The sequence below is a fragment of the Oryzias latipes genome, chromosome 12 (genome assembly GCF_053564925.1).
Source record: "Oryzias latipes strain Hd-rR chromosome 12, Olatipes_Hd-rR_3.1".
NCBI lineage: Eukaryota > Metazoa > Chordata > Actinopteri > Beloniformes > Adrianichthyidae > Oryzias > Oryzias latipes.
In genome coordinates this window covers 12,198,841-12,211,550 of record NC_136248.1, presented here as the reverse complement: position 1 = coordinate 12,211,550, position 12,710 = coordinate 12,198,841, and the positions used below count along the sequence as shown (strand labels likewise).

Genomic DNA, 12,710 nt, shown 5'->3' with positions numbered 1-12,710 from the left:
GTTTTTTGTAAAACGGTCCTAGTGGTGTTTTGATTTTGATTGTCAAGTTTTTAACAAAAAGCCCAGAACATAAATGTCTTTAAGAACATATTTCATGTTTATCTGAGGCCGCTGTTTCCAAAATATCCTGTACATGGGCGTGGCTATTGGTGCTGAGCTTAGTAGCCCTGCCCTTGATCCCCCCCTTTCGGATGATGATAGCTTTGTCTTGCATGAGTGAAGAGCTTGACCAAGGGAGGGCACAAACAACACTGACTGATAGTCTCTATTCTAAAAAGTTTATCTTTGGCGATAAAGACACGGTGAGAAGTGACATATTTTTGGTTTCAAATCAACACTTTTTGAAAAATGAACAATGATAAAACAAAGGTGTGTACCCTGCCGTTTAATACAATTACATATGAAAAAGAACCTTGATTAGCACATGAAAAAATATTTGTATTACATTTTAATTGAGGCTATAGCGCCAGCAAGCAGCACTGGCTGTGGCTCATAAGTGAACCACCCTGGGAGTATTTCTGGCAGGCTACTCGAGCAGCGCGTTTACCTGGTTACTCCTCCCTGCGGACGGTTCAGTCTAATCAACTCACCTGTTCAGCGTCCTACTTAAGTCTAGGTGTGGTCCAATCCTCTTCTTCCATTTCCGCGAGCTCTGTGTTCGTCACCCCACCCTCCTCCTTGGCTTCCACCTGTGAGCTCCGTTAGGGGTAGTTTATTACCCAAACTTTTCTATGGATATCTTTGTTTTATGTATCTGAACGGAGCCTTATGCCAAACTAAAAGAAATACGGAATAAATCTTCTTTACCGCAAGAGTTGTCAGACAGAAATGCGTCATTTTCCAAATACGTGTGGCCGGCATTGAACTTTTTTCTTGGCTGCACGGACTCCGAGGAAGGGTTAAGGTTAGAAATATAGGTTACAGTTGGGCTGCTGAAGCAGCCCGTTTCAACGCGATAGTATAGCAGTAGCGTGATTTGAGCAGCACAGTGCGATTTGGGCACGACGGGCTAGAGTTAGAAAATCTTAAGTCTCGGCCACGACGACATCAGAATGTGATTGGATTTTTGAAATAGTGTTTTATTTGAAAATGACCTATGGTGGCAATTTCGATCCATCGCCACAACATGCCATTACCCCTCTGAAGTGTGATTTTTCATGGCTAGTTATCACTGTATTCACGCTCTTTTGCCCTTTTTCTGGAAGGCTTTGACCCATGGGGATGACAGAAGTGAGGGAGACTTCGTCCATGTTGATGATGTTATCTGGTGTTACGTTGTGCTCAGTTATTTCCTTTTCAACAAACTCACGGTCTGTCGATCTTGGCTTGGAAATCTGATGGCAGTTTTTCAGACACCATTGTCCGTGCTCTGATTGAGAGGCAATTAAATCGGTTAGTTCAAAAGGGGCCCAAGTCCACAATTTTTCAAAATAGTGATATTGTATGTTCTATGGTCTTCAAGGGAAAAGCTATCTGAGTGTGTGCAAAAAAGTCCCAAGTTCGTCAATCTATTAGTCAATAGTCAATCTATTATTGACTATGCTTGACATTTAAAATGCATTAAGTGCAAAATTCCTGGACTTGGGCCTCTCTTGCAGGGGTTTTGCTTTATCCCATAGACGGCAGCACAAGTTATCCAACATGGCGGCGCCCCTGTTAAATTCAAGAAGGGGCCAAGTTCCGAGACTTTAGTTTGCTAGTCCTCTGAATTAGAAACATCTCCCCCCAGCATGTTGTTTAAGCACCCACTGATGAAATCGTTCCTCTAGCTATGGCCATGTAGCTTTGAGCCAGCAATTAACTTTTTGTTTTCTTCATCACAGCAAGAGTAGCCTCTGCTTAAGACCAATTCCTAACAAGTTTCTTACGTACTCCAAACTTTCTCTCTGCTGCTCAATTACTGTTTTCAGCTGCTTTTTGATTTTCTTTTGGGGACATTTGTGTTCAGTCATTCTCAGTTACTGTTAAGCTAACGTTTACTCTTTGAATTTTTAATTGTTAAGCAGCAGGAGATATCGGTGCGTAAGTCTAAAGTGCTCTCTTGTGGCCTAAAATGCCTGATTTTGTGCTAGCTTTTGGGAAAAGTTGCAACAAAAGTTGCAATATTTTTTCTTTTTCTTTTTTTCTTTTTTAAAAGCACCTTAATAATTTAAAATTTGAAATAAAATAATCATATTCCAACTCTTTTTTACTGTGATGTGTGCACTAGGACAATTCTACACCATTCACCAAATGCAACATTCACACATACCATTTTCATCAGAGTGGGTCTTTAAGAATTTGCAATAGAGCCATTTTCACTTAAGTTTTTATTTAATAATAATAATGGATTTGATTTATCTGCGCTTTTTTCTTGTCGCTCAAGTGCTTACAGTATGTCCATTATTCATTCACTCCTCATTCATACTTGGTCATGGTAAGCTACGGTTGTAGCCACAGCTGCCCTGAGGCAGACTGACGGAGGCGTGGCTGCCAGTTTGCGCCTACGGCCCCTCTGACCATCACCGGGATCATTCACACATATTCACACACCAGCAGAGCCACACTGGAGGCAAGGAGGGTGAAGTGTCTTGCCCAAGGACACAGCAACGGCTGGCTGGGGGGAGCGGGGTTTCGAGCCGCTGACCCTTTGGTCATTGGACGACCTGCTCTACCACCTGAGCCACTGCCACCCCTTTAAATCTGGTGAAAGTCTTAATAAAATTTAAACATTCACTAAGTCTTGCTGTCTTTACCATTCATTCAGCCTTCCATTTTCTTAACCCGCTATGTCCTTTTTGATGCTGTCTTTACCTTCTGGGCATAATTGTAAGCAAACATGACAATTCCATCTTTCGTTAATCAAAAGTGAGAATTTTGTCTTTCAGTCATTTTGGTAAATTTCAAAATAGGGGGTTATGGGGCTTTCTGGTTGGTGTTAGACATTTTCATGATGGCCTAAATGGTGCAATGTTGGGGTGATTTTGCCATTATTCTGAAAAGTTAATGAAAACGTTTGGCTCCTAAAGTGCTGCAGAGATTGAGCTATGTGGCAAAATAACAGAATTCTGTGTCCTGGATGTTTGGAAATTAAACTACACAGTGTTTTGGTTTTCACGTTTGCAGACAAGTGTCAAGAAAAGTGTCAAGACATTTTTCAAAGATAATTAGAAAATTTGATTTATTGTAAAGCTAACCACAGTGTTATCTTCTTTTAGGTGCTTATTGGTTTATTTTCAACAAATGAAAAATAACACTCTGATATTTCCTAAATTCTTATAACCTGTTTATTAAGAATAATTTTAGAACTTGTGCGATTTTCAGTAATTACAGATGCCACAAGAGCAGCCTGTCATGTCTGAACTATTACAATCTAGTAACTGCAGGAAAAATCTTCTAAATCCCGCACTTTCCCAATATATTTTCGTATCCTATTTTTCCCAGTACTTTGCACAATTCACATGTAAAGTACTGCATTGGTTATTGAGTCTTTATTAAAAAATATTCTATATATCTATATATTCTTCTAAAAAAGTGTGTGTAGGCTGTGTTTTTCTTGGTTCGTCGATGCTGTAGGTTGTGGAGAGCTACAGGTATTCACCAAATTGTGTCATCTGACTTCAGGAGGCCAAACAGCCATGTAGCAGCCTCCATTTTCCTTGTTTCTCTTTTGCCATTTCAGTCAGACAACTCATGCAGTAGTAATAATATTTATTTTCACATCTTTAGTTTGCTTCCACATACTTGTTGCTTTCACATTCTTTGACATTCACTTTCCTTAGTTAGCATTCACTTTCCTCTGAGTAAGCATTTCGCATTCCTCCAAGTAAGCATTTCGCATTCCTCCAAGTAAGCATTTCATATTCCTCCAAGTAAGCATTTCACTTTCCTTTAACTTTGCATTTCACTTTCCTTTAACTTTGCATTTCACTTTCCTTTAACTTTGCATTTCACTTTCCTTTAACTTTGCATTTCACTTTCCTTTAACTTTGCATTTCACTTTCCTTTGGTTTGGCATAAAACTCCGTGCAATTCCAAGAGAGAGAAATTTCCATAAACTTTTGGGTAATAACTACCCCCAACACCAATTTAATCAAGGTTGGAAAGAAATTAAATGTATATCAGTATGTAATCAGATGAAGTGTGTTTCAGAGGCATTCCATATTCAGACTTACAAGTATGACTGCTATGTGTGACCCGGCACCTTTGACCGTTGGGCCGCTCCCGTTCGAGTACAGCGCCACGAAGGGAACATACTATTTATTGAGTCTGCTATGTGTGACCCGGTACCATCGACCATTGGGCCGCTCCCGTTCGAGCAGAATGCCAAGAAGGGAACATACTATTTATTGAGTCTGCTATGTGTGACCCGGCACCATTGACCATTGGGCCGCTCCCGTTCCAGCACGACGCCAAGAAGGGAACACACTATCTGGTGGATCTGTTATGTGACCCGGCACCATAGACCGTCGGGCCACTCCATTCCGAGTAGCGGCAAGTAGACGGCACAACTTAACATACAAGTTTGAAGCTTCCACTGGAATAATATAATAAAGCATAAGTGATATCCATAATTAAAAGCTTCCATTTGAGAACTATGAATGAGCTAACGCTATAATTTTTTAATGCTTCCATCCGGCTCATAAGATACGAGCCCAAGTAACCTCGAATTTCGGACTACACACATATCGTAACACAGCTTAAGAACATCCTAATTTTGAGGCTTCCACCTGGCAAATAATTTTCATAAAATCTAATCTGAAATTTTGTATGCCATTCTGATACTAACATATCAGTTGATTCAAGTAAGATAAGTCATTGAAATTCGGAAGAGGTTTACCACCCTACCACTTCAGGGCAGAGTAGGTGCGTGGAATGCAGTAGTTGTTGCATATCCAGATCAGGTGAAGGGGCAACAATCTGCAGGGAAGCAGCAGGACGAGCAGAGACTTTGGAACTTGGAAACCATCCGACTTTGTCAAGGGTTTGACATCATCCTCCAGAAACTGGATTGCTGACCGGGGAGAGGTGGAGCCACAAAACAAGTGGAGGGAGACTGATGACCTGAAACAACATCGCAATAATAAAACCACGCTAAGCGCAGACAATTAGAGACCAGAAAAGCAAAACAGAAAATCCAGAACAAGGGAACACGGGGGCCCGGGAAGGAACAACCCAGAACGAGAAACAAGATGAACAGACGGCAGTGGGGGAGGATGCACACAGCAAAACACAGGTGGCCCAACAGCGACCGATTCATATCGTACCTCCAAAGATGGGAAAGATTACGTGCCGCACAAACGCGAGAGACTACACGGAGGCAGAGAAGTATGCATCATAAACCAGAGATCCGTGTAAAAATAAACCCAGACAGGCAGAGAACCAAATGCCTTCCTTAAATTTGATTTGATTAAGTTCGATTATCGTAGTCAAAACAATAAAGAATTACACAGATTTACACATTACACATATTCAGAAAACGAAATAAATCGGAAACCGAGATCCAAAACGAGTTGCGACCACAGAGTTGCAAAAGCCAGGCGACGAGGAAAACAGAACAGAGAAACATTGAAAAAGAGAAAACTGCAAAACAAAGGGGGCCCAATAGAATTACACTAAATCCAGCACAGGGTTTCTGACAATTGAAGTTAAACATGACAGAGACGACAGCCGAAGGAACACCGACACATAACACGTCAAACCCCATTTAAGCCAGAAGACGCCGCCGGGAGGAATGGAGAGGCAGAACAGCAGGAGCATCAGCAGAATCAGCCTCCCCCAGCCATGTACAGCGTCCGGTGGATAAGATTACAGGGATGGCAAAGCCAGCTGAGCGCAAAACAAAAACCAGAAGGATCACAAGGGAAAAGCCGCTGATGCAAAAAACAAATAACAATACATGAATAAATAAAATGGAGGAACCGAGGAAGACAGACGACACAACCACGTCACACCTGAAAATGCCCAAGTGGCCACCTTAGGACCGAATCAAAACGGAAAAAATAGGGCTCAGGGAAGAGCCCATCACAAACCCCCCCACAAATCAACCCAAATCCCCAAAACCAGAGAAACAACAAAACATCAGTGAGTCAGAGAAAAACAGGGCCACGTACAACAGACACATACACAACGGGAAGGAATTTATTTCCCTGAAGGCCAGGGGAACGCTCCTCACATTTCCTACGCTTACACAGAAGAGAGGAGACCATACACTGACCAATCCAAATGCAGGTGAAACCAGCAAATGCACACAGCTTCAACAGAAAAGAAGCAAAACAAAGCCACCACGACAAAGTCAGCACTGAATGACGGCCCACAAAGCAGAAACCGGACCAGGTTCCGAAGAAACGCACCGTGCCTTTAACAAGAACTACAAGTCCCAGGGTCCTTAGGGGGGTGACGTCACCCATGACCGCCGGGCAGGAAGAGAACCCGGTAGAAAACACTGCACAGAAGCGTGAGAGATAGTAGCAACGCCGCTCACCAACCATCCCGCGATCACGACACTCGATAAGACCGATACATCTCCCGATCGATCGCCACTGACAACCGAAATGTTCCAGGACGCTTCTCCTCAGACACGCGCTGGAATACGCGAGGACCGCGGCTCCGAAGATGCGCCGGGAGCCGGGACAGCTGTTAGCCGAAAAGAGGGGCAGACGCGGGGAGACGGACGGCCCCCGTGAGAAGGGGGACCCACACACGAAAGAACGTGGGGAGAACATCATGACGCGGAAGGAGAAGAAGAAAAGCGAGCACGGCGAACCGGCAAAGAATGCAGTGCTGCAGTAAAGAAGGATGAACAACTTACACACCTGGACTTAAATAGGATGCTGCACAAGTGAGTTGATTAACTGACCCGCCCTAGGGGAGTGGCCTAAGTAAAGCCTGCCTGAGTTGTCTTACCGAAATGCTCCCAAGGTCGCTCACTTAAGGCACAAGCCAAAAGCAAGTAAACACAGCACTAACGATAAATTACAGGAAAGCAGCAAATCAGTCTCCTGTGCACTGCCCTGTAACTCAAGCTTTTTCGTTCACTGTTTCACTCAGTATGCATTTATACATTGTCAGTAACTGATGTGGCATTCATGCCAGGGGTCTCTGGTCTAATCATCAATTATGCCATTAAAGTTTCCTTGCTTCTCTGGAGGAATTTTTTAGAAGGGAGAGCTGTTGCATCAAAGGCTATGTTCACACTGCAGGCTGAAACAACCCAATTCCAATTTTTTTGCTCCTATGCGATCTCTATCTGATCTTTTCATGACAGTTTGAACGACACAGATCCGATCTTTTTAAATGCGACCCAGGCCACTTGGGTATGTGGTCCTGAATCCGATACGTATCCGATCTTTTGAAATGCGACCTCCGTCTGACCGGCCAGGCCACATGTATCCGACCCGTTCGTCATTGATACGCTACAAACGTCATAATTCTGGGTTGAATTTGGCGGGACCAAGAACATAAACATCAACCATGGCGGATGATGCTGCTGAGACCAGTCAGTGGAAGGACAGCAAGGTCACCGATTGGATTAATACTTGGGGTGACAGCTCTATTCAGGCCAAACTCAAGGGCTCTTATCGCAACCGGGCAGTTTTTGAAAAAAAATTCTAGCATAATGACCGTGCGTGGTGTTAAACCTTTCGCGCAATTCCTTTTTTTTAATTACCTTTCCGACCGTGGTCAGAAGCGCGGGGGACCAAAGGCGGATCCTCCTTCGGGGTTCACTTCCCCGTTCTGACTCTCAGATTCTCCAGAGCGGGTTAACAAAGAGTCAATAGCAGTTCTGTTGGGGGGAGCCTTCTTTTATTATCGTTCTCCTTCCTCCTTCCTCCCACTGACCCTCTCATTCCCTGCTGCACTCCACGCGCTCTCTCCTCTCTCTTACACACACACACACACACACACACATGCGCGGCCCCAGCACATTCACATCCCCATTCCACAACAGTGGGTACAGACGATCCCGGCTCCAATGCCTTATTAAAATGAGAAGATTGTAATTGTGCTGGCTCCTTTGTGAAAATAAATGTAATAATGCAAAAAGAGCTCCGCTGTTGACAACACTGTTGTTGACGTCCATTGTTAATGTTAGCTACTTCCACAAACATTGAGTGACGTTGAGTACTCTTCTGCGCATGTGGGTCACTTCTGGGTCATTTCACGGTCACACAGGAGATCACAAAAGTTCGCATTTAATTGAAAATGTGAACAGCCTTGCAAAAAAATCAGATTTTTAAAAAAAAATCAGAATTGAGCATTGAGCCCTGCAGTGTGAACGTAGCCAAAGTTTCAGTCCGTTTGTTAACAGTGGGAAAACTGGAACTGCAGAAACTGTATGGACAGTGATCAGTATCTTAATTATCCCAGCTCACCAGGATCCCAGTGAGTTGATTCCCAGCATAAAGTGTTGAAAGCTTTAGGCCCTTTTTACTTATTACTAAATGTAGCCACATTTCCTATTATTTGCATGCAGACGACATTCATCTTTATTGTTCTTTCCCAAAATGGAATATCTTACAACTTAAAATTTACATCTTAATATTATTTTGACCAATTTATTGGATTGGTTAACAATCCTTAAGTCATGGTTATTTAATAACCATCTGCACTTAAATCCTCAGAAGACAGACACAGCCCCAGAAAACAAAATCCCTTCCGACAAACAGTACCTTGGTTCTCTGAGCTCAAGTGTCAGAAACCTTGGGGTGTTGTTTAACAAATCTCTATCTTTGGAAGGACAGTCTAAACCAGGGGTGTCAAACTCAATCGCACAGGAGGCCAAAATAAAAAAAACACCTTTAGCTTGAGGGCCAAACAGTAAAAACTTTTTTTTCACAAAACTTTTAAAACATAGCTTTTTAAAACATAAATATGAACAAATACACACAGAAATATTGTTCCAGAATAAATCAACTTAAACCTCAAGTTACTTTTAATATTATGATCCATTCACGCATCTCTGAGTATTCCTTCAAAAACCTGCTCTCTGAGCACTTGCCAATCCCAATCCACGAAACAGTGAATTCTCAAATTCATACGACTGAAAGTGAGAAACAGCCCCTTCCAGGAAGTATCTGTCCCAGGCTAACACAAACACCCACTTTCTCTGCAGAGCTAGCAGGGATTGACAAAAACACTTTTCTTTTATATGGACAACATGCACAATCATCTTTGCAAAAGTTAGGATGTTGTTTGTTTTCTTGGGTGAAACAGATACGCTGCCAAGGCCGGCTCCATGTTGACATCATGAAATGGGCGGTACCCAAAGGGATCAAAAGCTGTGGCCTCAGAGATCGAATCGTCCAATGTGACACAATGTGACACAAGCTGATGACTTCATTTGCAAGTGGAATTTTTACATTTTTTAGTACAATCAAATGATTGGAATCGTTTTTTTATGAGATATGGTTTACTCTGAAAGCCTTACTAACTGAAATGATTTACCTTTCGCTTTCCAGTGGTGTGTTTCCATACTCAATTAAACATGCCATAGTGGAGTCTTTGCTGAAAAAGTCTAATTTGGACCCATCCGTCTTCCAGAATTATAGACCCATCTCAAAGCTTCTTTTTCTTTCAAAAGTTATGGAGAAGTTGGTCTCTGAACAATTATCAGAGTTCTTGGATAAAAGGAGCATCTATGAAATTTTTATGTCTTCTGATTCTAACAAATACACTGTCCTAGTTTTACTCAATCTTTCATCAGCCTTTGCCACGGTTGACCATTAGATCTTATTGGAAAGATTGAAGGACCTGATTGGTTTGTTAGAGTCAGTTCTCCACTGGTTTTCCTCTTACTTATCTGGTCGGAATTTCAGTGTCATGGCCAAACACATAATGTCTCATTCAGCAGACTTACTGTGTGGGGTTCCTCAGGGTTCTTTTCTGGGCTCTGTTCTATTTCTATTGTACATGATCCCCCTTGGAAAGATCATTCAGGAGTTCAGTGATGTCTCCTACCACTTCTTTGCTGATGATATCCAGTTATACTGCTCTTTGAAGCCCTCTGAGACACACAAGCTGGGCTCTCTGATGAACTGCCTGATGCAGATAAAACAATGGCTCTGCGAAAACTCTCTGCAGCTAAACTCAGAGAAAACAGAAACGCTAGTTATTGCCCCTGATGATCCTATACCAGGGATTAAGCAGCACTTGGGTTCTCTTGGCCAGGCTGTCAAACCCAGCCTTAGAAACTTGGGGGTCATTTTTGACAAAGATTTGTCACTGGAGCAGCACTCCAAGCAGCTGATCAAGAACTGTTTCATCCCGTTGAGAAACATTTCTAAGCTAAGGATGGTTTCATACTGTATGAAGATCTTGAACTTCTCATTCATGCCTTTGTGTCTACACGGCTAGACTACTCTGACACTAAGAGAAGAGATCACATCTCCCTATCCTCAATGCTCTTCATTGGCTCCCGGTTGCTTACAGCTTTCAATAAAAAGTCTTAGTGTTGACTTTTAGGGCCCTCCATTGTCAAGCTCCTCTACATGTTTGTGATTTGATCGCCCTGTATAGACCATCTCATGCACTAAGGTCTGTGGATCAACTTGTTGATGGTCCCTCACACACATTTAGGGACCAGAAGAGACAGATCCTTCCAGGCTGTTGCTTCTAAACTCTGGAATGAGCTCCTGTTGTCATTCCGTTCCCTGGCCACTATAAATCCTTTTAAAGTCAACTGAAAACTTTTTATTTTTGCAAAGCATTTTAACTAAAGCCATTTTTATTGGGCTTGGGGTAATTGTTTTACGTGGTATATGCTTTTTGTCTTTTTTGTTCATATATTTATACATTTTTTTTAAGCAGTGAGTCACCTTGTGACTTCTGTCTGTGAAAGGTGCTATAGAAATAATATTTACTTACTCACCTTAAGAAAAGCATTATATAGTCCTTTTAAGAGTCAGGTCAAGACATTTTTACTCAGAAGAACTTTTATTTATTATTTATGAGATTCTTATTGTATTTTAATTTTTTTTTATCTTACCGTCTTTTACTTTGCATGTCTGTGATATGTGGATGATGATTTTATTTTACTATTGTGAAGCACTTTGTTATTGTTATCTAAGAAAGTTGCTTTCAAAATAAACTTTTTTTAACTTACTTACTTCCTTAATTACTTCATAGAAACATGTAATTTCTTGGGTTGGATCAGAAGGGAATCGCCCCTATCACTGCGAAATGTGACACAAGCTGATGACTTAATTTGCAAGTGGAATTTTTACATTTTTTAGTACAATTAAATGATTGGAAAACACGATGGCGGAGCAAACTCAATCCAGAAAATTGAAATTTTAATTATGTTGAAGAAAAGGGCACTACTACTGCATTCTAAGCACAAGAAGGGTCAAACAGTATTTTTTATATATACATACAGTACAGACTAAAAGTTTGGACACACCTTCCCATTCATTTGAATTATAAGGTGTGTCCAAACTTTTGGTCTGCATATATATACATATGTGTTGTGTGTGTGTGCGTGTGTGTGTGTGTGCGCGTGTGTGCATGTGGGTGTGTACTTTTTATAGTTTGTGGTTGTAGAACATTTCTTTTCTCCAAAGTCAAAGAAACATCTTAAAAATACTCCTATGGCTACCAAAAGGTGTTTTTCTTTTTCCCATAAATAAAAAAATGTACATAGGTACAAATTACATTCATTGAAGATGAATGGCTTGTTCTGTTTTCTGTCGTTTTTCCCTGGTAGCAGGTGGAGCTTTCAGACAGCACTTCTCACATTATTACAGATGCATTAGCTGGGAAGGAGTATGTCATCCAGGTAGGGTTTTAAGTATTTTTCATCTTCTATGTTTAATGATTATTTCCAAATAAGTCAATTTAACCTGTTGGGTTAAAAGGTCGCTGCTAAGGACACAGAGATTGGGACATGGAGTGACTGGAGTGTTCCTTTCCACGCTACACCCTGGATTGACGATCCTCTGCCAATCACCCCCACGACTGAGGTCGACACTCCAACTGGTAAGTAAATTTAATCCTGCTGTTTTGCTGTAAACTCATCAAATTAAAATCTACATTATTGCAACAGTATGTCAAAAACTGGAAATGAATTAAGCCTTTGTCACAACTGCCCTTAAGGGTAGAGATGGGCAGAAAATGGGAAAACCTTTGTGTGTGGGGTACAAATGTGCCAAAATCATTATAGAGCGAAAATATTAATTCATATATTTTTTCTATGGCCATACTGTGGGCAAAAGGAACACTTAAACACCACGGAAGGGTATGAGCAGATATGTTGAATGCAGGCACGTCGTACAGATTTTTCATTCTTTCAACCTTCCCAAAACTTGCACACTGCGCAAGGGGCCTGTTTGTGCTGGTCAAGCAGTAGGTGCATGCTCCATGCATGCAGCCAGGCTGTTAGAAATTTGGAAATTAGGTAATTAGTGTATGGATGTCCTATGGGCACTTACATATCACCTGCACCTCCGTGCGTACAACATTTCTGTGCGGTCAGTAAGGAACCATTACGCACATCTCACTACTGATTAGAGTGTGGCATTAGGACACCGTACAACACCATCCCCATAATGAGTATGTGTAACTTACATAATACTTACAAATACTTCACAATACACTCACCACACGCATGACAATCGTATGTTACATTTTTATGACTGTCTACTAACCTCCAAAGGCTCAGACAACCAAAAAACTCACAGCGCCCGCACAGGTCAACCCCTTTACGAACTAACTAAATAATGAATTAAATCACT

At 41.7% G+C, this 12,710-nt stretch overlaps 1 protein-coding gene across 9 annotated transcripts in view; it reads left to right on the top strand.

The window, feature by feature from the left end:
* The window catches only part of cntfr (ciliary neurotrophic factor receptor), a 308,146-nt gene that overhangs the window by 263,934 nt on the left and 31,502 nt on the right, over positions 1–12,710 (top strand). For 4 of the 9 annotated variants that reach the window (XM_023961133.2, XM_078956132.1, XM_078956135.1 and 1 more), the window contains 2 exons: positions 11,684–11,755; positions 11,835–11,955. The exons of 2 other annotated variants lie outside the window; for them this stretch is intronic. In XM_023961133.2, the coding sequence (XP_023816901.1) occupies positions 11,684–11,755; positions 11,835–11,955 (193 nt within the window). The remainder of the gene's footprint in view (positions 1–11,683; positions 11,756–11,834; positions 11,956–12,710) is intronic. 3 more of the 9 variants (XM_023961135.2, XM_078956133.1, XM_078956134.1) reach the window with 1 other exon arrangement.